At 34.2% G+C, this 27,571-nt stretch overlaps 1 protein-coding gene across 1 annotated transcript in view; it reads left to right on the plus strand.

Annotated features, from left to right (window-relative positions):
• The window catches only part of NCAPG (non-SMC condensin I complex subunit G), a 44,685-nt gene that overhangs the window by 2,899 nt on the left and 14,215 nt on the right, over positions 1-27,571 (plus strand). Inside the window, exons 4-14 of the mRNA XM_065907529.1 lie at positions 1,188-1,333; positions 1,538-1,622; positions 2,606-2,798; positions 3,248-3,397; positions 8,024-8,164; positions 8,730-8,853; positions 10,819-10,908; positions 11,226-11,405; positions 16,386-16,496; positions 18,858-18,977; positions 24,553-24,780. Of these exons, the coding sequence (XP_065763601.1) occupies positions 1,188-1,333; positions 1,538-1,622; positions 2,606-2,798; positions 3,248-3,397; positions 8,024-8,164; positions 8,730-8,853; positions 10,819-10,908; positions 11,226-11,405; positions 16,386-16,496; positions 18,858-18,977; positions 24,553-24,780 (1,568 nt within the window). The remainder of the gene's footprint in view (positions 1-1,187; positions 1,334-1,537; positions 1,623-2,605; positions 2,799-3,247; positions 3,398-8,023; positions 8,165-8,729; positions 8,854-10,818; positions 10,909-11,225; positions 11,406-16,385; positions 16,497-18,857; positions 18,978-24,552; positions 24,781-27,571) is intronic.

Genomic DNA, 27,571 nt, shown 5'->3' on the forward strand with positions numbered 1-27,571 from the left:
CTAGTTGTTTGCATTTTTTTTCCCTGTTAAAATACAGTGTTGTTGCTGTGAACTTTCTTATACATGGGTTGTGGTGCACAATTTTTCTGGGATGTATACATAAGGGTTGACTTGGTATATATCATGAGCTTTATTGAATAAGGTGCAGGTGTTCTACAAAACAGTTTATCAGTTTATATTTCCAATAACTGTATTAAGTGTTCATTGAGCCCTATCCTTTCTAATGTTTGCTATTGTCATATTTTAAAATTTCTGTTAATCTGGTTATTATGTACATGTCATTTTATGCATCTTTTCAAATATTTAGCAACCAATTTTATTTCTTCTGTGTAATGCCTGTTAATGTGTTCTGCTCATTTTTCTTTTGACTTGGCGTATTAATTGGAGTTCTTTATATATTCTGAAAGGAAACCATTGGGTTATATGGACTGTAGATCTTCCTACTTTAGATGGATTATTTCACTCTCTTCACTATGTCTTTTGTTGGACAAAAACCTAATGTCAAAATTACCAATCTCTTCTTCTATGATTTGTACTTTTATTTAAGAAATCTTTCTCTACCTCAGCTTATAAAGAGAGTCATAGTCCACTTTTCTATTTATGCCTGTGCTTCTTTTGGGAACTCTTGATTTGTTTTTTTCTTTGTCTCTGTTACTAGCTTTATAATTTTGATAACTCGTGGTAGTTGTTATTTTTTGGTATTAAATGAAGGACATAATAATGTGTAAAATATGTATGTTTAATAGTTAACATATACTTGATTATAAAACTGAGGAAAATCTGAGAAATAGAGGTAAGTATTTAAATACAGGAAATGAATTTTGTTCAGCAAAACCAGAAGTTCTGTCTTTTTAGGTTCATTAAAAATTAAAATAATGACCTCTTTATAAAAGCTATATTAGTTTAAAATAAACTGCCTTCCATCTTAGACTTTTTTCTAAATCTTGAGTAGCAAAGACAATCTGAATGATGGATTTTTCATGATTTTTAGGGTTATTTGTTTTCAGTCTTAGCCTTTATGCCCAGTTCATTGACTGCTTTCTCATTCTGTCCTTTTCAAGGAATGTTGGCAGAAAAGAATCTTCAGCTAAAATTAAATGTGTAAGACTAAAATATGGTACTTTTATCATATGACTGGCTAAATAAATATTTTGTTGCTGTACTAAAATGTATTACTCTATTTTTAGCATATGCTACTTTGATTGAAAATGATTCAAATTCAGAAGTTAGGCGGGCAGTGTTATCGTGTATTGCTCCATCAGCAAAGACTTTGCCAAAAATTGTTGGGCGCACCAAGGATGTGAAAGAAACTGTCAGAAAGCTGGCTTATCAGGTAAATAAGTCCAGTGTCTTGTGTAGACCTGTTCTTAAAAAGACAAGAAGCCATGTTCTTGGTAGAATCCTATCGCATTATGTGTTACAGGTATTAATTTTTTTTGCAGATTGTAGATAATTTTCTTAGTGAAGGAGATATTACTAGTTATAAAATTCATAAGTTATACTGAGTTTAATGGCCATTTTTTATTATCTCTTAAAGGTTTTAGCTGAAAAGGTTCACATGAGAGCTCTGTCCATTGCTCAGAGAGTAATGCTCCTTCAACAAGGTCTCAATGACCGATCAGGTAATTTAGACATCTTTATACATAAAACTTTTCTAGATTTTGAGGTCAAACTAAAAGGTTTAGGGGAGTGTCCTATTAATAAATTAGATCAGGTAAATCTATCATTTCCACAGCCTGTCAGAATTTATCTAGGTATATTGCATAGAAGACATTTTTTAAGATCTTGGTGCTTAGAAGTAGCACAGTTTGTTTTTTCCTGTGTTTGGTGTATGGAGGAACTAGAATTTAAGGCTGTAAAAATAACTTACATCACCAGTAGGGCAGAATCTCTTTTCCAGCCCTCTCTCTTTAAAAAAATCCTATCTTTTTTGTGTATATCCTGCTATGAATGTGTTCTGTACATCTAAAACAAGTAGAAATGGTCAGACCAGTGTAGTTTCCCTATTTCCCATCTTTTCTCTTTTACAATTGGAGAATTGACTTACAGCAGTGATATGAGGAATGATATATTTTAAATTTCCAAACCCCATGAGAAGTCTCCAATGGTTTAATTTTGCCACAGCAAGAAAACCTGAGTTTGAAGGACTAATAACTAGGATGACTTTAAAAACTAAGAATAAGGTTTTTCAGTGATATTGCTTGTATGATTCACTACTGCAAATATCAGTCGTATATTTGACATTTTGTATATATGACATGAAGTCAGGCAACAAGTGAAATAGTAGGTATTATATATAGTCTAAACTAACATCTGACAGTGAACTCAATGAGAAGGAATGCACAAATATTAGGCTGTGGGAGTGGTTATGTTTATGGTTCTGACCTTTTCCATTTTCACTTGAAAGTGAGGATCATAGTGACTCCTGTAATGTTCTTTTAATTTTTTCTTTAGTACGCTTTGTTTTGTCTCTGTCTGGTTTCATTTTTGTAGTAAATGTCAACGTAATGTTAACATTGATCTGATAAAAGTTAATGTACAAAAAATGTAAGAGATGGAAGCTAGATGGGGACTTTGTTCATCTGTGTTTCCAATGACTTAACAGATGCTGTGAAACAAGCAATGCAGAAGCATCTTCTCCAAGGCTGGTTATGTTTTACTGAAGGAAATATATTAGAGTTGCTTCATCGATTGGATGTGGAAAATTCTTCTGAAGTAGCAATCTCTGTTCTCAATGCCTTGTTTTCAGTGACTCCTCTTAATGAACTGGCAGAAATCTGTAAAACTAATGATGGCAGGTATATAAAGTGTTCATTATTTGAAATATGATAATTGATGAACTTCTGTACTTAAAAGTAGTCCCATTTACCATTACTTAAGATTGTATCGGTATCTTTTACCCTTACCTCTTAGGTTTTCTTTACTCTGGTGAATGTCTTTTTTCCCTTTTTTTCCTCCTTATATAAGAACTTACCACTTAGACTACTTTGCATTTTTTGTTTTATTAATGAGAAGTCCAGCAGTATGTATTCTTATTATGTTTGCTTATTTTAATCTTTCTTTTTCCTTTTTGTCTAAATATCTTCATTTTTTGTGTGTGTGGATAAATTAATGACTTTAATTAAAGAGGTGGTGGTTATAAATCAAGGCTGCTTATTCCCAATTTTCTACTTGGTTCAAATTTTTTGTGTGTTCAGATTTTTACTGGATATTAAGATATCTTTTATTCTTTCCTTTTTAAATGAAGGAAATTGATTCCAGCAGATACATTAACTCCTGAAATTGCTTTGTATTGGCGTGTCCTTTGTGAACATTTGAAATCAAAAGGACAAGAAGGTGAAGAACTTTTAGAGCAGATTTTGCCAGAGCCTGTAGTATATGCAGAGTATTTACTGAGGTAAAATTTTTTCGTTTGGTTTGGACTGAGCTTATGTTGTACTTGTGTTGTTGTGTGTTAACTTCCCAGCCCCCTCCCTCAGAGACATACTTGATTAAGTTAAAATCCAGTTTTTTTGACAGACAAGGAAAAATAGATATGCACATTGAGACTTTCTAGAGAATATTCTGTGCTGCTCAGTATACTAAAAGACCAAAGTCAGTATGTTTTGGGACATTTTCTTAAAATTGTTCAGATGTGATGATGAACATTTTTCATAAGGTTGACACTGTTGTGCTCCCTTTTGAAATTTGTTGGCAAACCTTTTTGAACTGCCAGGTAGTAAATATACTTAGTAAATATTTCTGTGGGCCATGCTGTCTCTCTTGCAGTGACTCAATTTGCTGTGGCTCTGCAAAAGCCGCCACAAAATATGTTATGAGTAGATCTGGCTGTTTTCTGATAAAACTTTCATTAACTTTTATGGACACTAAAATTTGAATTTCATGTAATTTTCACATGTACATATTTTTACTTATGTATTTATATGTATGTCATTTAAAGATGTAAAAATGTTAACTTTCATGCTGTACAAAAACAAGGAACAGGCTGGGTCTGGTGCATGGGCAAGCAATAGTTTTCCAATTGATCGGGTGTATCCCTGTGGCCGGTTTTAGTGTTTATTAAAACTGTTACTGTTTGGCTTTTTTTTTTAAGTTTTTTCAAAATATCTTTTAATTTATTTGAATTACTCTGATTTTTACTTAATTCACTTTACAATTATACAAGTAAACTTGTATAAGTAAAACATGAATGCATTGTCAAAAATTCAAATACAAAAGTACATAGAATAAATATGTTTCCTCTTATCTCCTAATTCCTCAATCTCCATAGAGTTAATATCTAAACAGTTTGGGGCGTACAATTCCAAATCCTCTTTCTCTGCATTTAGAGACACACATTAAATGCATAATTTTAAAACTATAACACAGACTACACATATCTTTGCTTGTTTTTCAACTACTGATACATGAGATCATTATACATTGGTACATACAAATCTATCAATTTTAACAACATGTCACTTCATAGTATGGTGGTAATATTTAATTTGCTCTTCTTGATGGTTGATGGACATTTAGGATGTTTTCAGTTTTCACTGATAAAGGTGTCTTAAACTTTCTTTACATTTTTATATTTGTTTGGGATTTTGTAGAGTTGATTCCGAGAGGTGGAATTGCTGGGCCAAAGGTTATATATGTATTTTTTTTTTTTTATGGATATTGGTGTGTAGATTTTTAAACTTCATGATTTTGGTGCCCTTTTTTTTTTTGACTGCACCTTGTGGGGATCTTAGTTCCCCAACCAGGGAGTGAACCCCTTCAGTGGAAGCGGAGAATCTTAACCACTGGACCACCAGGAAGTCCTGGTTTTGATGCATTTTTTAAAAAAGCTTTTCATACAATATGAATTATGGGCTTGAATTCTTTTTATTTGGAAATATAGAATTATGCATTTGCTTATGAAAGTGAAAGTGTTAGTCATTCAGTCCTGTCTGACTCATTGCAACCCCAGTACTGGAGCCTACCAGACTCCTCTGTCCATGGAATTCTCCAGGCCAGAATACTGGAGTAAGTAGCCATTCCCTTCTCCAGGGGATCTTCTAGACCCAGGGATTGAATCCAGGTCTTCCACATTGCAGGCAGATTCTTTACCATTTGAGCCACCAGAAAAGCTTTTGCTTATAATGGCTCCACTTATAAGTTAGAGAGCAAAGCTAAGAATGTGTTTGAATTTTGTATGCAAAACATTGAACTTAAAAATATCTTAAATGTGAGCCAATATGGAGACTTAGAGCTTGAGCTCATAGTAACACAAGAAACATGGGAATCTACTTAGAGTTTTAATTGTAATTACTTCAGGCTTTAATTGGAATATTCATTATAATGCAGTTTGGGCCATGTTGAAATGTTCCAAAAAGAAATGATTTTTTTTTTAAACTTTTTATTTTGTATTGGGATATGGATGGTGAAGGACAGGGGAAGCCTGGCTTGCTGCAGTCCGTGGGGTTGCAAAGAGTCAGACACAACTGAACAACCGAACAACAAACAGCCGATTAGCAATGTTGTGATGGCTCAGGTGAACAGCTAAGGGCCAAAAGGAGTAAGTTTTTGATGCAGTGTTTAATAACATATGTTTATATAAAAGTAATAAGTGCTCATAGATTGAGAAAATACAAGAAAGTATGAGGCTGTGTTAAATATTTAAATAACAGAGAAAACATCTCTTCAAAGACTGCTTCACAGATTAATTCTGTGAAGAGCTTGGTTCCTCTGACTTGGAGAGATCAGTGATTTTTATATATCCTTTGTCGCTTTGTAAGTTTTTAATTAATTTACTTGAATCAGCTTGTTTTTTTCACTTACAAAAAGATTTAAAGATTATATTTAATTATTGAAGTAATACTTAAACAGGATGATTTTCTCTTTGGAGCAATGTCATTAGATAGGAATAGTTTTCTCAGGAACGGAAGCAAAATGAATTGGAAAAATTGTTTCTTGATAATCTCAAATTTTCAGGCATTTTGTAACATGAAGAGTCAGTGACTCTGAATGCTAATATGAAACAATTTCCTGTTAACTGAGGTGTTCACATAAAGAGAGAAATTGGGGATGTTAAATGAGGCTTATTAAATTTGAGTAAGGAAAAGGGACACACAGTTTTTAGAAGGGTTAAATATAAATTCTTAGAGAGTTAAAGACTTTCTTGAGTGGTCTCTTCATTATAATGATTGCCTGTAAAAATGGTTGAATATAGATGATTTCATGGTAATTAAAATTACTGAATCCATTTTGAGTTTTATTTATGCAGTTCAGGATTTGTAATTACTAATGAAATAACTACTCTGAATTTATTTTTGAAAATACTCAAAGTCTTAATGCTATGCATTGTGCTGAAGCTGGGATGGAAAGGTAGGGAGGGATCCAAAGTTGAGTGAAGGTTTTTTAGCTTGTCAGAAGTCAGCAACTATACTGATTTATAGATTTTGATAATTATCAGTTTTGTAGCTTTTGCTTAGTTTCCTGCCAGATTCCACAAGGTGTCTGATATGTTTGAAGTTCCTAATATCATTGCTGTAGATTGTTGAGCTTTTATTTACTCTTGGCTGTCATTTTATGAATCATTTCATTTATTCATCATACAGAATTCTGCAGTATCTATAACTTTATTTTTGTTGACAGTTTAAAATGACACATTTTTTAATCTACATTGTTGTTGTTCAGTTGTTTCTGACTCTTTGTGGCCCCATGAACTGCAGCCCACCAGGCTTCCCGTCCTTCACTATCTTCTGGCACTTGCTCAAACTCGTGTCCACTGAATCCGTGATGCCATCCAACTGCATTGTCCTCTGTTGTCCCCTTCTCTTGCCTTCAGTCTTTCCCAGCATCAGGGTCTTTTCTAATGGGTCATTTCCTATATTCCAACCTAATGGCACCTAGTTGTGAGTTTAAACTCATAAGCTATTTAAACTCTTTATTTTGCTTTTAAATAGCTTTTTTTGTTCCACAGAAAAAAAGGGAGAGCTTCTGGTAGGCTCTTGAATGTTATCTAGGTGAGGGTTGTAAATGACTAATATAGGCAGTGGTAGTAAAAAAAATTAAGGGATTCCCTGGTGGCTTAGTGGTTAAGAATCTGCCTGCTAATGCAGAAGCCACAGGAGATGCAGATTTAATCCCTGGGTCAGAAAGTCACTGGAGGAGGAAATGGCAACCCACTCCAGTATTCTTGCTGGGATAATCCTGTGAACAGGGGAACCTGGCAGGCTACAGTCCATAGGGTCACAGAGAGTCAGAGACCCCTGAGCAACTGAGCACACACACAGGGTAAAAATAAAAGTGTAGTTGACAGTGCTTGCTTGGTAGCAATTAGAACAGTATAGCAATTAATAGGACCCTGAGCAAGGACTGTAGCCCACCAAGCTCCTCTGTCCATGGAATTCTCCAGTTAAGAATACTGGAGTGGATAGCCATTTCCCTCTCTAGGGGGGATATTCCTGACCCAGGGTTCCAACCAGGTCTCCTGCATTATAGGCAGATTCTTTACCATCTGAACCACTGAGAAAGCCCTCAAGCAAGGATAATAGAAATTCATGAAGCTATCTATTTTTTTCTAATTTTTTAAAAAGGTCATTGTGTTCATGGCTGACAACGTAATTTTTATTTATACTATTATTCTTTTAAACAAAATAATGATTAAGGATGATGAGGGAAGACTGGCTCTTTCTGAATAATTGTATTTTTGGAGAAGAGATTTAGAACTTTATAATTGAGAATACTAGTAACATTGAAATAATTAGTTATATTAAGAGATGTAAATATGTACCTTTTGAAAATTTCCATTAGGAAATGTGTATTTTTAATGAAAATATATTTCCAAGTTCTTTTGAATCAAGCCAGTAAGTTCACAAAAGTTCATGACAATAGCACAGAATTTAGTTTCTAAATCACATTAGTATCACATGGTATAAATGTCCATATATAGATCTTGGGACTGATAAGGGCATAAAATGACCCTTTTCTGACTTAATAGGGAGCTGTTCAATGTTTCGTAACAAATTCTACATTTTATTAATTGTGCCTGTTTTAGTTATGTTCAAAGCATTCCAGTTGTTAATGAAGAACAGAGAGGTGATTTTTCCTATATTGGCAATTTGATGACAAAAGAATTCATAGGTCAACAATTGATTCTAATTATCAAGTCTTTGGATACCAATGAAGAAGGAGGAAGGTACATTTAAATGTTAATTCTTGTTCTAATTTGTTCTCCTAATAGCCTTTGTTAAGATACAGTTATATTACCATATGATTAAATGTATTTAACCTAACTCTCTAAAGTACTATATGAAGTTTTTTCTTTCCTCTTATATATATAATACATATATGGAGTATATAAGTGAAAATACATGCTGTCTATGTTTCTCTTCTCTGTTATGTGAATATGGAAATATGAGTTTCTAATTCAGTTTCATCAGAATAAACAATGAAGTTGCAGGTTTTTGCTTAAAAATTTCTGGTAGTATTACTAGTCCTCTCTATAATAAATACAGTATAAATTATTTGAATCACTTATGGTATTTTGTCATTTCATCCTATTGATTTATGAAAGATTATAGGGTCATTTATAAATTATTTTTTTTCAGAATGAATTTTTGGCCTAAAGTCAGTACATATATATTTGTACCTATAGAGATAAATATAAAAAAGAATTAAGACAAATTAAGTCTGCAGAATAGGTGAAATATAACGTATTTCTATTTTTGTATTGAAATTTAAATAGTTCTTCTTGAATTTAGGAAACGACTGCTGGCTATCTTACAGGAGATTCTTACTCTACCTACTACCCCAATATCCCTAATTTCTTTTCTTGTTGAGAGACTGCTCCACATCATTATAGATGATAATAAGAGAATACAAATTGTAAGTAATTTTCTTCATTGTTGATAGAAATAAAAGGTTTTGGTCAATAACATTGTTAATTGTGTTTTCAGTGCTTTTGGCTTTATTTGTCTTTAATTGCTTTTGTTTTAGTTTTGTCTCTTTGTGAAGCTTTTAAACTTCTTAAAACCCAGTCCCTCTCACACAAATGTTTTAAAAAATATTTCTTTTCTTCTCTTACGGTACCTATTGTGTTGATTCAGTTTGAAATGGAGCACTTTAGGGAAGAGGTGGCATAGGCATTGGTTGCTGGGTTTGAGAGCTGGCTGAATTTATACATTTGTTGTTGTTCAGTCGCCAGGTTGTCTCTGACTCTTTGTGACCCCATGCACTGCATGCAGCACACCAGGCTTCCCTGTCCCTCACCGTCTCCCAGAGTTTGCCCAAGTTCACGTCCATTGAATCGGTGATGCCATCCAACCATCTCATCCTCTTGTCACCCTCTTCTGTCTTCAGTCTTTTCCAGCATCAGGGTCTTTTCCAGTGAGTTGGCTGTTCACATCAAGTGGCCAAAGTTTTGGAGTTTCTGCTTCAGCATCAGTCCTTCCAAAGAGTATTCAGGGTTGATTTCCTTTAAGATGGACTGGTTTGATATCCTTGCTTTCCAAGGGAGTCTCAAGAATCTTTTCCAGCAACATAGTTTGAAAGCATCAATTCTTTGGCTCTCTGCTGTCTTTATTGCCCAGCTCTTACATCCATACGTGACTACTGGAAAAACCTAGCCTTAACTGTATGGACCTTTGTCGGCAAAGTGATGTCTTTGCTTTTTAACATACTGTCTAGGTTTGTCATGGCTTTCCTGCCGAGTAGTTGTCTTCTAATTTCATGGCTATAGTCATCATCCCTTGTGATTTTAGAGACCAAGAAAAGGAAATTTGTCACTGCTTCCACCTTTTCCCCTTCCTTTTGCCATGAAGTGATGGGACCAGATGCCATGATCTTATTTTTCTTAATATTGAGTTTTAAGCCAGCTTTTTACTCTCCTCCTTCATCCTCATTAAGAGGTTCTTTAGTTCCTCTTCACTTTGGGTTGATTTCCCATTGGACACTTTCTGAATTTGTGACTTTACCCAAATTACTTAATTTAGAATTTTTGTTTGCAAAATAAGAATAACAATATTTATTTTTAATTGTTCCATGAAATAATTTTCATAAAGTGCTTGGTAAATACAAACATAAGTATCTTAATTTTTTTAGATAAATAGATAAAATCTATTTATTTTATTTTTAAACAATTATATTACTATTTTCAAGTATTTTTATTTTTCTCTGGGGTAGCCTAAAAAACAGACTTGTATCATTGATTTTCATAAAATTGTAAATCACAAGTTAATTCAAAGGTTGTCTTTTCCAGTCCGTCCTTATACAGATAGTATATAAATTCCTTCTACAACATTGCCAATTAGTGGTTATAACAGCACCTGTTTAATGTACTTTCATTAGGGATGCCACTTTTTCCTGAATCTGCCAACTCCAAGGCCTAGTGTCTCTGAAAGGGAAGTGTTTAGTTTGCTGTCGTTATGCCTTGTACACCCAAAAGAGGAATTAAAGGGTACTCTTATTTTTGTATTCCACTCCCATTGTAGTTTAACAAGAGAGGGAGTTGAGGATTAGAGGCAGAAAATTTTAGGTTTATGGTACCCAAGATTAGAGTCTTTTTTCACTTTTTTTCTGTTTCTAAGCTCTGTGTGAAAGAGAATTCATCTTCAGTAAATAATATGCCTATTTACCGTCGCATAATATTAAGAGTTTTTAGTCAGATGTATTGTCTGGTCATTTTTTTCTAAAATTGTCTAGGAGATAGAATGTGTGCCATTTTTGCTTATATGTTTTGCTCTATTTTTGAAAAGATTGTGGATACTGTTTGGAGTTTTGTGTGACAGTTGAATGTCATTTTATGTTGTGTAACATATATTAAAACATTTATTCTGAATTATAATTTATCAGGTTACAGAAATTATCTCAGAGATTCGAGCACCCATTGTTACTGTTGGTGTTAATAATGATCCAGCTGATGCAAGAAAGAAAGAGCTTAAGGTAACTCTCTTCTAAATTAAAGAAATGCTTGACTAGAATGTAGTTGTGCAAGTCTTTTATTTCTTGTACATTTTAAAAATTTCTCTCACAAAGTTAAATTATAGATTAACTATTAAACTATAAGAGTATCAAATGTTATCAGATTATGTGAGTTGAAAGATTTTCCAATCTGTTTCAGGAAGACTACAACTTTTTCTATATGTGCCCGACTGATTAATTTGTTGATGGTTGAGATGTTAATAATACTGTTTAGTTTGCTACAGATTTTGTATTAATAGTTTTTGTTTGTTGTTTTTACAATTTATATCTTTTCTTAGATGGCTGAAATAAAAGTTAAACTTATTGAGGCGAAAGACTCTTTGGAAAATTGCATTACCTTACAGGATTTTCATCGAGCATCAGAGTTAAAAGAAGAAATAAAAGCATTAGAGGATGCCAAAATAAAACTATTGAAAGAGACAGAACAACTTGAAATTAAAGAAGTCCACATAGAGAAGGTATAGATAACTTTTTTACAGTAAATGTCAGCTGCTATTAATCATCATAATTAAACCTTGTTTGCTTAATTTAGCTGCCAGAATATATTCCCTTTGGAGGGATTTTTAACAGTACCATGAAATAATATGAAAATTATATTTTTCTGCCAGTTTCTTTCTGTGTTGGACTTCAAAAAGCTTTAATGAACTTTAATTATTGTAGCTAGGACTTTATTTGATTTGCTCCCTTGTCATGCTGATCCCTAAGGTCTAAAGTCTTTATTCCTTGCCAAGGAAAATTGCCTTCGAGTGGTTGCCTTCTCTTTATTTTTTGTTTGTTTGTCATCAATGATTCAGAAAAGGAAAATGCATCTTTCCCTTTTTTATGGAAGATTCATGATCTTTCCACTGCTAGGAGAAGAATTTCTATAGTAATAATACTGTTACACATATATTTTTTAAAGTTTAATTACTCTTTTGTTTTAGAAAAACCTAAGTAACTTTGTTATTTTAAATGAAATACTATATAAACTAATAAAAACCTGCTGTATAGCATGGGGAGCTCTTCTCAGTACTCTGTAATGGCCTCTGATTATTCTCATGAAGAGAAAGCTGGATAGGGAAGAGTTTACTCTACAGGGGAGTTTTGTGAGTTATGTCATTGAGTTCTGTAGCCATAGATTTTCCTGCTCTTAACACCCCACCTTCCCAGTGGATATGCCTGAATTTTATTTTCATGGTTAGTAGCTATTTCTTTTGTTTGACAAATTCAGTGGGCTTTTAAATTTGAGGAGGAAATTTAAAGCAAAAATTGAAAATGGAAACTGAAAAATGATAAAATTGCAAATCTGAATTAGAAAAATTTTAAGTAAGGTGATCTGTCATGATTACTATTATCTGTTTAACTTTACTTGCTTTGACCATTTATGTGTTCATTTGTCCTATTTAAGGGTTATAAATCTGTTCCAGTATAATCACAGTATAGTGTAATAAATGCTATAGTCAGGTAAGTGTAGGAGAGGCATCCAAACCACATAGTGTGGTGTTGACTTCTCCAAAAGAATAAATGTTTAAGCTTGAGATTTGAAAAATAATTCTTAAGCTAGTAGTTACAGGATGCTTTTGTATGTGTGTGTGGAGGTGATATTCATGAGTGTGAATTCATTTGATTCTCACTATGACCTAGTGGAATTGGTACAATTACCCTCATTTTATAGAAGGCAAGTAACTTGCCTGAAGTTATATAGATAGTAAGTGGTGGAGGCAGAATTCAGACCCAGGCATGCAGCTTTCATTGTGCTTTTACTGCACTGTCATCTCTCTGCAGTGAGTTGTTGAAGGAATGTTATAGGCAGATGGAGTGACATGTGTGAAGGCTCAGAAGTTAAAGAGTGCCTGTCATGTTAAAAAACTTAAGGTCCGTGTGACTATAGAATTGATGGGAAGAGGTAAGAGATAAACCTGGGGGGAAAAATTAAGGGCTAATTCATGTAAGGCCTTGTATAAGCAATCTTTTAAAAATTGTGCCTTACCCAAAGATCATGTTGTTGTTGTTCAGTCGCTAAATTGTGTCCAACTCTTTGCACCCCCATGGACTGTGGCATGCCAGGCTTCACTGTCCTTCACTATCTCCTGGAGTTTGCTCAAACTCAGTCCATTGAGTTGGTGATGCCATCCAACCATCTTATCCTCTGTCATCCCCTTCTCTTCCTACCTTCAATCTTTCCCAGCATCAGGGTCTTTTTCAGTGGGTTGGCTCTTCACATCAAGTGACCAGATATTGGAACTTTAGCTTCAGCATCAGTCCTTCCAATGAATATTCAGGATTGATTTCCTTTAGGATTGACTGGTTTGATCTCCTTGCAGTTCAAGGGACTCTCAAGAGTCTTCTCCGGCACCACAGTTCAAAAGCATCAATTCTTCAGTGCTCTGCCTTCCTTATGGTCTAACTCTCACATCCATACATGACTATTGGAAAAACCATAGCTTTGACTAGATGGACCTTTGTTGGCAAAGGAGCATCTGCTTTTTAATACACTGTCTAGGTTGGTCATAGCTTTTCTTCCAAGGAACTGCTGCTGCTGCTAAGTTGCTTTAATCATGTTCAACTCTGCGACCCCATAGATGGCAGCACACCAGGCTCTGCCATCCCTGGGATTCTCCAGGCAAGAGTACTGGAGGAGGATGCCTTTGCATTCTCCGCTTCCAAGGAGCAAGTGTATTTAATTTCATGACTGTAGTCACTATTTGCAGTGATTTTGGAGTCCAAGAAAATAGAAGTCTGTCACTGTTTCCATTTTTTTCCCCATCTATTTGCTGTGAAGCGATGAGATAGGATGCCATAATCTTTGTTTTTTGAATATTGAGTTTTAAGCCAGCTTTTTTTCACCTTCATCAAGTGGCTTTTGAGTTCCTCTCCGCTTTCTGCCATTAGGGTGGTATCATGTGTATATCTGAGGTTGTTGATATTTCTCCTGGCAGTCTTGATTCCAGCTTGTGCTTCATCTGGCCCAACGTTTTGAAACATGTACTCTGCATAGAAGTTAAATAAACCGGGTGACAGCATACAGCCTTGATGTACTCCTCTCCCAGTGTTGGATCAGTTTGTTGTTTCATGTCTGGTTGTAACTATTGCTTCATGACCTTCATAGAGGTTTCTCAGGAGGTAGGTAAGGTGCTCTGGTGTTCCCATCTCTAAGAATTTTCCAGAGTTTGTTATATGCCACACAGTCAAAGGCTTTAGTGTAGTCAAACAAGCAGATGTTTTTCTGGAATTTTCTTGCTTTTTCTATGATCCAATGAATATTGGCCATTTGATCTCTGATTCCTCTGCCTTCTCTAGATCCAGCTTGTACATCTGGAAGTTCTTGGTTCATGTACTGTTGAAGGCTATCTTGAAGGATTTTGAGCATCACTTTTCTACCTTACGAAATGAGCACAATTGTGCGGTAGTTTGAACATTCTTTGGCATTGCCCTTCTTTGGGATTGGAATGAAAACTGACCTTTTCCAGTTCTCTGGCCACTGCTGAGTTTTCCAGATTTGTTGACATTGGTGCAGCACTTTAACAGTGTCATCTTCTAGGATTTTAAATAGCTCAGCTGAAATTCCATCACCTCCACTAGCTTGGCTCATAGTAATAATTCCTAAGGCCCACTTGACTTCACACTCCAGGATGTTTGGCTCTAGGTGGGTGACGACACCATTGTGGTTATCCCAGTCATTAAGACCTTTTTTGTATAGTTCTGTTTATTCTTGCCACCTGCTTAATCTCTTCTGCTTCTGTTATGTCCTTGTCAATTCTGTCCTTTATTATACCCATCTTTGCGTGAAATGTTCCCTTGGTATCTCCAGTTTTCTTGAAGAGATCTCTAGCGTTTTTTATCCTTTTGTTCTGTTTCTTTGCATTGTTCACTGAACAAGGCTCTTTTATTTCTCCTTGCTATTTGGAACCCTGCACTTAGTTGGGGATGTCTTTCCCTTTCTTCTTTGCCTTTCGCTTCTCTTCTTCTCTCAGCTATTTGTAAGGCCACGTCAGACAACCATTTTGCTTTGTTGCATTTCTTTTTCTTTGGGATAGTTTCTTCACTGCCTTCTGTACAGTGTTACTAACCTCCACTTACAGTTCTTTAGACACTCTGTATCGGATTTAATCCCTTGAATCTATTTGTCACTTCCACTGTATAATCATAATGAATTTGATTTAGATCATACCTGAATGGCATAGTGGTTTCCCTTACTTTCTTTAATTAAAGTCTGAATTTTGCAATAAGGATCTCATTATCTGAACTCCCCCGGTCTTGTTTTTGCTGACTGCGTAGAGCTTCTCCATCTTCAGCTGCAAAGAATATAATCAATCTGATTTTGGTATCAACCATCTGGTGATGTCTATGTGTAGACTTGGCTCTTGTGTTTTTGAGAGAAGGCATTTGCTATGATAGTGCGTTCTCTTGGAAAAACTCTCTTAACCTTTTCCCTGCTTTATTTTCTAGTCAAAGACCAAACTTGCCTGTTACTCTAGGTATGTCTTGACTTCCTACTTTTGCATTCCAGTCCCCTGTGATGAAAAGGACATCTTTTTTTGGTGTTCGTTCTAGAACGTCCTGTAGGTCTTCATAGAACCATTCGACTTCAGCTTCTTCAGTGTTAGTGGTTAGGGCATAGACTTGGATTACTGTGATTTTGAATGGTTTGCCTTGGAAACAAACCAAGATCATTCTGTCATTTTTGAGATTGCACCCAAGTACTGTGCACCAAGTACTGTGTGTTTCAGATTCTTTGTTGACTATGAGGGCTTCTCCATTTCTTCTAAGGGAGTCTTGTCCACAGTAGTAGATATAATGGTCATCTGAATTAAATTCACCCATTGCTGTCCATTTTAGTTCAGTGATTCTTAAAATGTCGATGTTTACTCTTGGCATCTGTTTGACCACGTTGACCTGTTCAAAGATCATGGTGTAGATCTAAAAATGAGATTATGTCATTCTGTTACTCAGGAAATTAATTTCATGCATATATACTAGTTTAAAGACTTAGAGTAATGTAGGATTGAGTTGATTGTGGTCTGAACATGATGATGGTAGATTTGGAAAGATGTCATGGATTTGAAACATATTTTGGAATTAGTAACAGGGAGAGCAGTGAGTCAGGAGTGTATCCTTGGTCTTTTGGTTTGGATGGCTGGGTAGATGGCAGCAGTATTTATGGATGTTGCATAGGAGGAGGGATTTGAGTAATAATTAGTTCCCTTTTGGCCATTTTGAGTTTAAAAAGCCTGTTGGACGTACAAGAGGAAATGTCTTATGGCAGTTTTGTATATGAATATCAAACTTTGGAGAATAGTTGAACTAGCTCATAAATGGTAAATTACGTGAATGGTTAAAGTCATTCAGGGAATGTGTATAGAGACAACATGTCTTAGACAAAATACTCTAAGTAAATATTTGAGGGGTGGGCAGAATATATTCTTACTAAAAGCAGAATATCTTGTGTTTTGTTTTAGAATGATGCTGAAACCCTACAGAAGTGTCTTATTTTGTGCTATGAACTATTGAAGCAGATGTCCACTTCAACAGGTATAGGTGCAACCATGGATGGCATCATTGAATCTTTGGTAAGTTGAAAGAAATAATGTAGTGGCTGCTTCATATTGTGAGAATTAAGATAATGCATGTAAAAGACCTGGTATATGTTATAATTATTCTTTTAGAAAGTTTGAAAAAATTATTTTATACTGGCAAGAGATGCAGAATATCTTCATTTTTTGAATAGTAAGAGGAATACTGAGATACAATAGTAATATTTAAAGTACCAGAATCTTACTGTGTAGAAAGACTAAGAAAGTTACATTGTAAGCCTTGTGAAGGAGTTTGTTTATTACTGCATATTTAAGGGACTTTTTACTAAAGTAACCCCCATAGGTAATCTCCATTTTACTCAGGAGAGGGATATAAATTCTGCAAGCCTTAGAACAACATTTTCTGGTAGAAATATAATGCAAACCACCTGTTAACTTTAAATTTTCTAGTAGCTGCATTTAAAAGTTAATAAGAAACATGTGAAATTAATTTTAATATATTTAACTCAATATAGCCCAAATATTATAATTTCATCAGTTAGTCAATATAAAAATTATATTCTCTTCTTCATACTAAGTCTTAAAGCACATCTCAATCTGGACAAATCAAATTTCAAGTATTCAGTAGCCACATGTGGTTAGTGGTGATGGTATTAGACATGCAGCTTTAGAGTATTTTTTTAATATTGCTACTTATCCAAAGCAAATTTTAAATGTGTCCAAGCTCTTCCAGGATTTTCCCTAAGGTTTTTTCCCTTGGGATTAGTGAAAAACAGCTAACAATTGTGCTCTAAAATCTGGTTCCTTGGATTGTCATGAGTTTGTCAATATAGTAAAGAAATCAGATTATTATTCAGAAAAGTCCAGAGCTGATTAAAACTAGATCTATTCAATCTCTAGAATTTAGTTTTTAATTTTAAGGAAGAAGATGTCTCTAATGAAAAGTGATATTTTAAAATTCTGCTGTGTGCTTTATGTCTGGTTCTGTTGCAGGAGAATGATAAATTATGGTATAATTAACTACACAATTGAAACAGTAATTACAAAGACATATATATATATGTGGGAAAACACATACAATATTGAGGAAATAAAGAATACAAAATTGAATGGTCATAACAATTTTAAATATATAAATGTAATCTGTCTAAAGATTGGAAGAGTAAGGTATTTAGATATAGGAGTAATAATATTTTAATGGAGTTACTGTGCTTAAAAAATGAAAGTGATCCAGAGGAATCGGGTGGAGAGGGAGGTGGGATGGGAGACCGGGATGGGGAATTCGTGTAACTCTATGGCTGATTCACATCAATGTATGACAAAACCCACTGAAAAATAAAAAAATTAAAAAAAAAAAAAAAAGTGAACAAATATTAATGATTTTATAATAAATATAAATAATATATCTACCATAGTGTATTGTGTACTGTACACTCAGTATTGGGGATAGAGTGTACATGATTTACAAAACACATGTAGACCTTTTGGTCTACATGTAGATCTTTTGGTCTAGTGAGGGGGACATCAATCAAATAAACAAGTGAAAGCTTATGCCATTGATAATGGCTATGAAGAAAAGCTTTATGGTCATGTGTTAACTTAAGATAATGAGTTTCATCTGTCCATGGAGGGTGACCTTGAGGTGACATTTGAGTGGGCATATTAAGTATGTGAAAAAGAAAGGGAAGAATGGTATAGATTTACTCTTGTGAATACTGTAGCCACCAGCAACATGTGGATATTAAAAACCTGTGACTATTAAAAACTATTATAAATATATATATATTTATAAATGTAAAAATACATTGGGTTTCAAAGACTTAGTACAAGCAACATAATTTATCTCACTTTTTTATAAATTTTTTTTAAAGCCATAGCTAAAAATGTTATCTCAATTTTTAGATGTTGATTATATGTGTTGTTATTTATTTTGGAATAAAATATATTAAAATTAATTTCATCTGCTTCATTTTACTATAATGTGGCTATTAGAAAATTTAAAATGACATATGTTATTTGCATTATGTTTCTAGTGGATAGCACTGATTGGGAAACATTGAAAACAGATCAACTGAATAAACAAAGAGCAGGGGATATTGCGGCATGAGATGATACTGGGAAAGACTACACAATAGGGAGTTTTATCATTTCTTTGAGCACTGGAGGCCATTGAGTCAGTTTTGGCAGGTGGAGGGAATATAGGAACTATAATTTGCTCTGACTGTTTTCTTCTGTTTTAGCAATTTACTATTTAGTTTTTTGAGTTAATAGACTATATATGGAAATGAAGTAGATCTATGAGTTCTTAAAGAAATTTTCGTTTTGACCACCTTCTTAATATACTGTTTTAAATTTCTTCTTCTAGTCAAAATTATTTTAATCTCTAATTCATTTTAGATTCTTCCTGGAATAATAAATGTTCATCCTGTAGTAAGAAATTTGGCTGTATTGTGTTTGGGATGCTGTGGACTGCAGAATCAGGATTTTGCAAGTAAACACTTTGTATTACTATTGCAGGTAGGATTTATCACGTGATTAAAATCTTGATTATACTTCCTGACATAAATACTCAATCTGTCTGAATGTGCTAGTATTATAAGTTTAATCTATTACAGGGCTTATTGTTGTTGTTGATGATGGATGACTTTTAGGAACTCAGTTTTTAACCTTTCGATTTTTCTGTTATTAAAAATTTTTTGTAGAAGATGAAATGTCAGTTATTTAAGGTTATCTTAAAGTTAATCATATAGCAAATTATATTGAGTGCATAATATATGCCCTGCATTATTCTAACTTGGGAAAAAATAAAATAGGTAATGAAAAACACAAGATAAAAGTTGCAGAGGAAATACACAGTGGAAAATAAACAGTAAATAGTATGTTAGATGGAAAAGACACAGAGGAAGGAAATGAAGACTGGTAATAGGGAGTGGGAGCAGTTTGATCGAGAAAAACCTCACTAATAAGTCGAAATTTGGGCCATTACCAGTGAGGAGTGAGAATGAACTGTGTAGATCTGGGTTAAGAAGTTTCCAAAGAGAGGGAAGAGCAGGGCGGGAGGCCCTGCAGTAGGACTTTGCTTTACATGTTCAAGGAGTAGGACCTCACAGGGCTAGGGCAGACTGAGCAAAGGGAAGAATAGTAGAAGAAAGAGTTTGTAGGTAGCTGACATCTGTGTCTTTATGGATGTCTAGCAGTCTATAAAGATGTAGCTTCACAGTGAATGAGATGGGAAGGAATTGGAAGATTTTGTGTAGAGTATTTTTATGCTCTGACTGGGTATAGTGTTAGTTAGATCATGGGTTGGCAAACCTTTTCTGTAAAAGTCTAGAGAGTAAATTTTGTAGACTTTGCAGGGTGTATAGTCTGTCTGAACTCTTGCCCTGCTGTGGTGGTTGAAAACATCCATAGATGAGATACATTATTAGGTGTAGTTGTAGCTCAATAAAACTTATGGAATCTGAAATTTAAATTTCATATAATTTTAGCACATAATGAGATATCATTTTTTAACCATTTAAAAATGTACAATTTTATTCTTAGCTTAGAGTCTGTATAAAAATAGGCAGCAACTGGATCTGGTCCATGAGTCATAGTCTGCAGATCCCTAGTAGTAATTACAGGGATACAAGTATGGAAGCAGGGGTACTCATAAGGTATTGTAATAATCCAGGAAAGAATTTGATGACCTGGACCAGTGTTATGATTTTTGGGGTCATGAGAAGTGATGGCAATTTAAGTTTGAAGACAATGTCTGTAGAATTTGCTGATGAATGTGACATGACATGTGAGAAAAAGAAGTGGAAGGAAACAGGAGTTTGGCCAGAATAGGTGGAAAGATGGAGTTACCCTTTCCTGTGATAAGGAAAACAGAATAACAGGTTTTATGGCAGGTAAATGAGATAAGGAGTTCAATTTTGGACATGGTAAGTTTGAAATTGGAGGTACAAATGGGTGTATATTGGAGAGGCATTTGTATGTGGGTTTGGAGCTAGAAGACAGGCCCAGACTGACCACATGGATCTGGGAGTCTTTATTCTATAATAGTATCTGATACCTAGAGAGTGGATGTTACCTGACAAATGCATGTAGTTTGAGAAGAGATCTCAACTTTGTAGTTCCCTAGGGCTCAGGCAAGGGAGATGAGGAGGAACCAGTTAAGACCAGGGTGAAGTAGATAGGGGAGAGTGTGATGTCCTAGAAAGCAAGTGAAGATGATATTTTAATGAGGCCAAGATGACCCAACTGTCTAATGCTTGTGACAGGTTGGTAAGACTTCATGGTTGACCATCTTTGGCAAGTAAGGAAGTGTTCGGTGACTCTCATGAAAGTAGTTTATGTGAAGGTCAAAGTCTATTGTAGTGATCCAAAGAGAGAATTATTGAGTAGAGGATTTTTTTCTCCATTCCTTCTCCCTGAGAAGGATTGGAGACAGCCAGTGTAGACTATTCTTTCAAGATTTTACTTTGTTAGGAGTAACAGAGAAATGGAGGGGTAGCAAGAGAGGATATGGGGTAAAAAAAAAGATTTTTTGGTTTGAATTTTTTTAAGATGGAGAAAATTAAAGCCTGTTTTGTACCCTAATGAGAAGGATCCACATGGAATGAAAAAAGTGACAATATAGGGAAGAGAGAGTGCTCAGCTGCTTGAGTGCCATTGAGTAGACAATAGGGGATTAAGTCTAGTGTATCAATGGAATCCATTTGACTTTTTAGCTCCTTTGGACAACTGTTTTTAACATTTGGGCCTAGCTTTACTTGGAACATATACTTCCCTCCATCTCCCCACATGGTCACAGAACGACAGTGTGATTCATGTAGCACTTGGAGTTGTCAAATGTAGTGGGATAAAAAAACTGCAAGGTATTTTTGATCTGGGGGAAAATTCAACTATTGATTGGGTTGAGTCTTTTAAAAAAATCTTCATAAAAATGATAATCCTTGTTGTCACTTGTTGTTTTCAAGTTAACATGAAAAGTGCTCCTGTTTACCTGTTGGCAAGCAATTTGCACAAAAATAGCTTGCAGCTTTTTATTCCGCTACATTTGACAACACCAAAGTGCTACATGAATCACACTGTCCTTTTGTGACAACGTGGGGAGATGGAAGGAAGTGTATTTTCCAAGTAAAGCTAGGCCCAAATGAAACTTCCTTTAATGTTGCATATGATATTGCCAAGAAAAAGAAAGCATACAGTTAGGGAGGACATGGGTAAGTCATGTGTTTGGGAAATGGTCAAACTGTGACTTGTATCAAAGGAAAAAAATTTTAAACCATACTTTTTTTAAAAAGATAGTTCTCAGAAATTTCAGTGTTTGGTTATAATTTCCTTTTTTGGAGTACTTCGCATCTAATCAGTTCATTTAATGTGCAAGGGTTAAATTCCTAACATTGCTTTGTTTATATTTATCATCCCATGCTCGTTATCAGAGTAAAATTTCTGTTATGTGAGATTCTTTTGGAAACTTGGAATGTCAAGTATTATCTTTAAAATGGTGTACAGTTTTTTTCAAACTGGGAGAAAGATTTTGTACTTTATTCTGATGAATCATTTATAGCAGTTGGCCATATATCTGGTTTTGCTCCAAGATGGAGAATAAATCTCCCATTACTATTTAAATCAGCAGGTTTTGGCATCAGTGATTCTACTAGTAATTCTAAAAGGAGTTCCATCTACTATTGTGAATTTTATTGCCTTTATAGATGGCCAGGAAATAAAATCCTACATTTTCAAAGAGATTTTGCTAAGAAATTAAATAAGTAAGTTGTCAACTTCAATTTTCTGGCTTTCTAGAGGAAGGGTAGTGAAGTGTAGATTGACCCCTAGTCATTACTGTCTTTTTTAAGTGGAAGAAAAATCTTATGAGAACATTTGATAGTGAAGGGTTCATTTATGTCTAGCTTACTAAGTACAGTGCTTTCTGTCTCTAAAAATGAGGTAAAATATTCATTAAGTTGCCCTATATACCATTATGAGTACTTCTGAAAATTTACAAGTTGTTTTCAAATTGGAATGCTGATAGAGGAGATTAAAGTTAGACAATTATATAAAATTTCTAGCACTGCAGCAAAAAAAAAAAAATAGCCTAGAACTCTTTCCAAAGATACAGTAATGCACTTGACTTTTAAATTTGAAATGTGAATTTTGATCTTTTTAATTTTTGTTGATATAACATGAGTAATATGGAGAAGGAAATGGCAACCCAACTCTAGTATTCTTGTCTGGAGAATACCATGGACAGAGGAGCCTCAGGGGCTACAGTCTATGGGGTCACAAGGAGTAGGACACAATGGAGTGACTAACACAATGTGACAACAACGTGAATAATAAGTGTTTTGGTCATTTTAGAAGAAGTGTAATATGAATTTAATGCTTAAGAGTGTCCTGGAGCATTAGGAAGTTATTTAATACTAAACTCATCCCCCCATTTGACAGAGTTATAGGAGCGTTGTTTTCTCCTATATAATTTTCTGTAGTGGAAAGGAATTGCCAAAATCAAGTTCGTGTGAAAAATAAATGAATGTTCCCTATCAAGACCATTACATAATTTTACCTTAATTTCAAATCAAAATAGTTAACAGTAGCCTTGTCATGGAATTAAAATTTTTAAAAATTAAAATTGACCTATTTTTTTTAACTTTTAACTTTGATCTCTGAGCTTTTTTCAGGGACTGGCTATTAATGTTTGTCTGAAAAATAACAGTATAATTTTTTGTACATTAAAAATGTGGGTGATACCAGATACAAATGCAGTAAAATAAATTGTATATGGAATTTTGCCTATGTTTTGAATGTTATTCTGGGTTGGACTTTTATTAGATCTTCAAAAGGATTTGCATTCAAAAGAATTTAACCACAGCAGATTCATTTGTTTATAAAGGTATTTTCAGAGCTGTCATTGGAAGATTTTAGATTAAAGGAAAAGAGCTATATTTTGGGAAAGTAAGAAATCAGTTTTGTTTTTTTTTTTAAATCAAGTTTGACTAGCAGAAACTGATTTAAGAAATATATCCACACTTGTTAGAAAGGCAGAAGAGGGAAATTACTTAATTTTAAAATCTTTCATTAAAAAAAATCCAATTTTGAGAGCTATTGCTAGCCAGTAAAGGACTGAAAAGGGCAAGGAAAGCCAGGATGCTGTTGAGAGAGTAGTGTGTTTGAAATTTGTAGAGAATGGTTATGACAGTACATTTTTAGAAATAAGCACTTGGATTTGGCAAATTTGCAAGTCTTGCCATAAGAAAATGTAATAGATGTGCCTTGAAATTAAGTTTTGTAATTTTGAGCCATTTTTCTCAATTCATTTATTTGACAAACTTGCTGGTGATTTTTTTTTTTTTTTTCCATTCTATGGACTAAGCTGTATAGTTTATCAATCAATCAGGCTTATCAGTGACCAAAATTTAAGTACATTAGAGAATATATTAATAGTAAATTTCTTCATAGTAGAAACATTCAACTCTTTTTTTTTTCATGGCTTTGAAATTTGGTTTATAGGAATTCAGTTTTCTTAACTTAGGATACTCATACAAACTGTTGGGTTTTGTGATTTACTTCCTTTTATAAAAGAGTCCAGTTCAATGAAAACTGAATTGATGATTAATGAAACCTGAATTTATTGCACTAATAAGAAAAAAATTGTCTTTAATGAAGCTTAGAGGAATACTGATGTTCTAGTAAATGCTTTTCATTGGTTAGGATGTAATATTTTTGTCTTTATAGATGACCTAAATAATTGCAATATAATGGAGCAGTCTTTCTAAATCTTAAAAACATAATAAAATCATAGTTGAACACATACTCATACACATTTTTATTTATAAAAGGAACAAATAATATAATTCAGCTTGACTCTAGTTCAGGAAACTTTTACTGACTGATGAACTTTTTCTGAAAGAAATGTAACTCTTAAACATCATGGTATAAATAACAGTAACTTTAGAATAAATTTTAATTACGTTTTAAAAAATATTATATGTTGACTTGATACTGTTGTTGAAATTAGACTAAGATATATGTTAATTTTATTTTGTGTGAACAGAATGAAAGTGTACCTAATTTACTTTTGGTGGGGGATGTTGTTTCAATTTAGGTTTTGCAAATTGATGATGTGACAATAAAAATAAGTGCTTTAAAGGCAATCTTTGACCAACTGATGACATTTGGATTTGAACCATTTAAAACTAAAAAAATCAAAGCTACTCAAAAGGAAGGTGCAGACATAAACACTGATGAAGAGCAAGAGTCAAAAGAATCTGAAGAAGAGACTGCTATAGCCAAGAATGTTCTGAAACTACTTTCTGATTTCTTAGATAGCGAGGTAAGAAATAATCATGGCCCTATTAGTGTACAAGGTCATTTTTAGCATATATATGTTTATGCTCGTTAGTTTTTAAGCTGAAGTTTAAACTTGGCCAGCATTTTTAAGATTTTTGCCTTTTGAATATCAATTAAATTCTTTCACTTATAATATACCTGATTTCCCACTATCATATTACATGTTTAGAGAATTGAAGTGTAAACAGAAACTGTTGGGAGGTTGTTGTTTTTTCATCTTTTTTCTCTGTCTTATGATCTATGACTTACAAATTTCTTCCCCAGGAGTTTTTTTTTTTTTTTTTTTCTCGTTTTTGACATGGGGATTTTAGTTCTTTGACCAGGGATTGAACTCCCACCACCTGCACTGAAAGCACGGAGTCTTAACCACCGGACTGCCAGGGAAGTCCTCCCAAAGAGTCTTGAGAAATAATTTAAAATAATCTTATATTGAGTGAGTGCAAGTTCTAAGATATGGTATGGACTTAGATCTCTTTCCTAAAGTACTCATTAACTACATTTTTAAAGCATCTATAAATGTTTAAATTATAAAATTTTTAATTTTTATTGAGATGAAATTGACATAACATAAAGTAACAATATTAGAGTGAACAATTCATTGACATTTAGTGTAGTGCAACCACTGCCTCTAACTTTTAAAACATTTTTATTATCCCAAAGGAAGCTACTCATTAAGTAGTTGTTGCCAGTGTCTCCTCCTGCCAGCCTGTAACAACCATCAATTTACATTTTGTCTCTATGGATGTAACTCTTCTGGATATTTCCTATAAATGGAATCATAAAATATGTGACTTCCTGTCTGCTTTCTTTCTCTTAGTTTTTTTTCAAGATTTATCTATGTTGTGACTTGTGTCATAAGCCTTCTTATGGCAGAATAATATTCTGTTCTATGTATATACCACAATTTGCTCATCCATTCATCCGCTGAAGGATATTTGGACTGTTTCCACCTTTAGGTGTTGTGAACAGTGCTGCTATGAAGATATCTATGACTGAGTAGCTATATTCAATTCTTTTGAGTATATTTCTAGAAGTAGGGTTACCAGATCATATATTAATTCTTCTTTGCTGTTTTAGGATTTTGCTTCTGCTCCTCATCCCAACTAATTGCTTAATATATCCTCAACCTTTCTTTTTAAAGTTAAAACATTTATGTTCTCTCAGCAGATTTTAGTAATACTATAGTGTTATCATTTAGCCACCATGTTTTACATTTGGTCTCTAGAACTTATTCATCTATACAAACCTCTCTATATTTGCCCCCACTCACCAATCTGTGGTAACCACTATTCTACTATTTCTCTGAGTTTAACTTTTTGAAAGATTTCTACATATAAGTGATACAACAAAAGTATTCGTCAGGCTGTTTCACTTAGTTTATTGTCCTCAAGGTCTAGTCCTGTTGTTGCAAATGGCAGGATTTCCTTCCTTTTTTATGACTGAATAATATTGCACTATATATCTCTCATCTTCTCTATTTATTCACTAATGGACACATAGGTTGTTTTCATATCTTAGCTCTTGTAAGTAATGCTACAGTGAACATGGAAATGCAGATATGTCTTCAAGATTCTCTTTTCATTTCCTTTGGATATATACCCCAAAATGGGATTGCTGAATCATATAGTATTTGTGTTTTTACTGTTTTGAAGAATTTCATTTTACTTTCCATAATGACTACACCAATTTACATTCCCACCAAGACTGCACCTAGGTTCTTTTTTCTTCAGATTCTTGCCAAATGTCTTTTTGGTAAAACCATTTTAACAGTGTGAGGTGAAATCTCTTTGTGGTGGGTTTTTTTTTTCCCCTTAAATTCTTTTTTAAGTTTTTACATTTTTTGAGTTAATCTTTTGTATATGGTGCAAGGTATGATCAGTTGTTGCTGGGTTTGTTTTTCTTTTTTTGCATAAAAGTATTCAGGTTTCTTCTAGCACCATACAGCATGTGGGATCTTAGTTCTCCCAACCAGGGATCGAATCCATGCCCCCTGCGTTGGGAGGTGGAGTCTTAATCCCTGGACCACCAGGGAAGTTCCTCATTTTAGTTTTGTTTTGTGTTTTCCTGGTGATTAGTGATATTGAGTGCCTTTTCATGTACCTGTCAGCCATTTGTGTATCTCCTTTCAAAAAATGTTTATCAATTCCTCTGCCCATTTTTTAAAAAATTTATTTTTAATTGAAGGATAATTGCTTTACAGTATTGCATTGGTCTGACTCTTTGCGACCACATGGACTGTAGCCTACCAGGCCACTCCGTTCATGGGATTTTCCAGGCAAGGGTATTGTAGTGGGTTGCCATTTCCTTCTCCAGCATTGGTTTCTACCAAACATCACTGTGAATCTGTCATAGATATACCCATGTCCCATTCCACTTGCATTTTCCTCCCACCTTCCTCCCTGTCCCACCCCTCTAGGTTGTTACTGAACTCTAGTTTGAGTTCCCTGAGTCAGACAGCAAATTCCCATTGACTGTTTTACACATGGTAATGTATGTTTCCTTTTACTCTCACCACACCTCCTGCCCTCCCCTTCCCCCCACCTAGCCATGTCCAGAAGTCTGTTCTTAATGTCTGTGTCTCCACTGCTGCTCTGCAAGTAGGTTCATCCGTGCCATCTTTCTAGATTCCATATGTATGCATTAGCATACAATAATTGTTTTTCTCCTTTTGACTCCCTTCACTCTGTATAATAGGCTCTAGGTTCATCCACCTCATTAGGACTGACTCAAGTATGTTCCTTTTTATGGCTGAGTACTATTCCATTATATATTTT

Source organism: Muntiacus reevesi, chromosome 16 (assembly GCF_963930625.1).
Source record: "Muntiacus reevesi chromosome 16, mMunRee1.1, whole genome shotgun sequence".
In the NCBI taxonomy this organism is placed as follows: domain Eukaryota; kingdom Metazoa; phylum Chordata; class Mammalia; order Artiodactyla; family Cervidae; genus Muntiacus; species Muntiacus reevesi.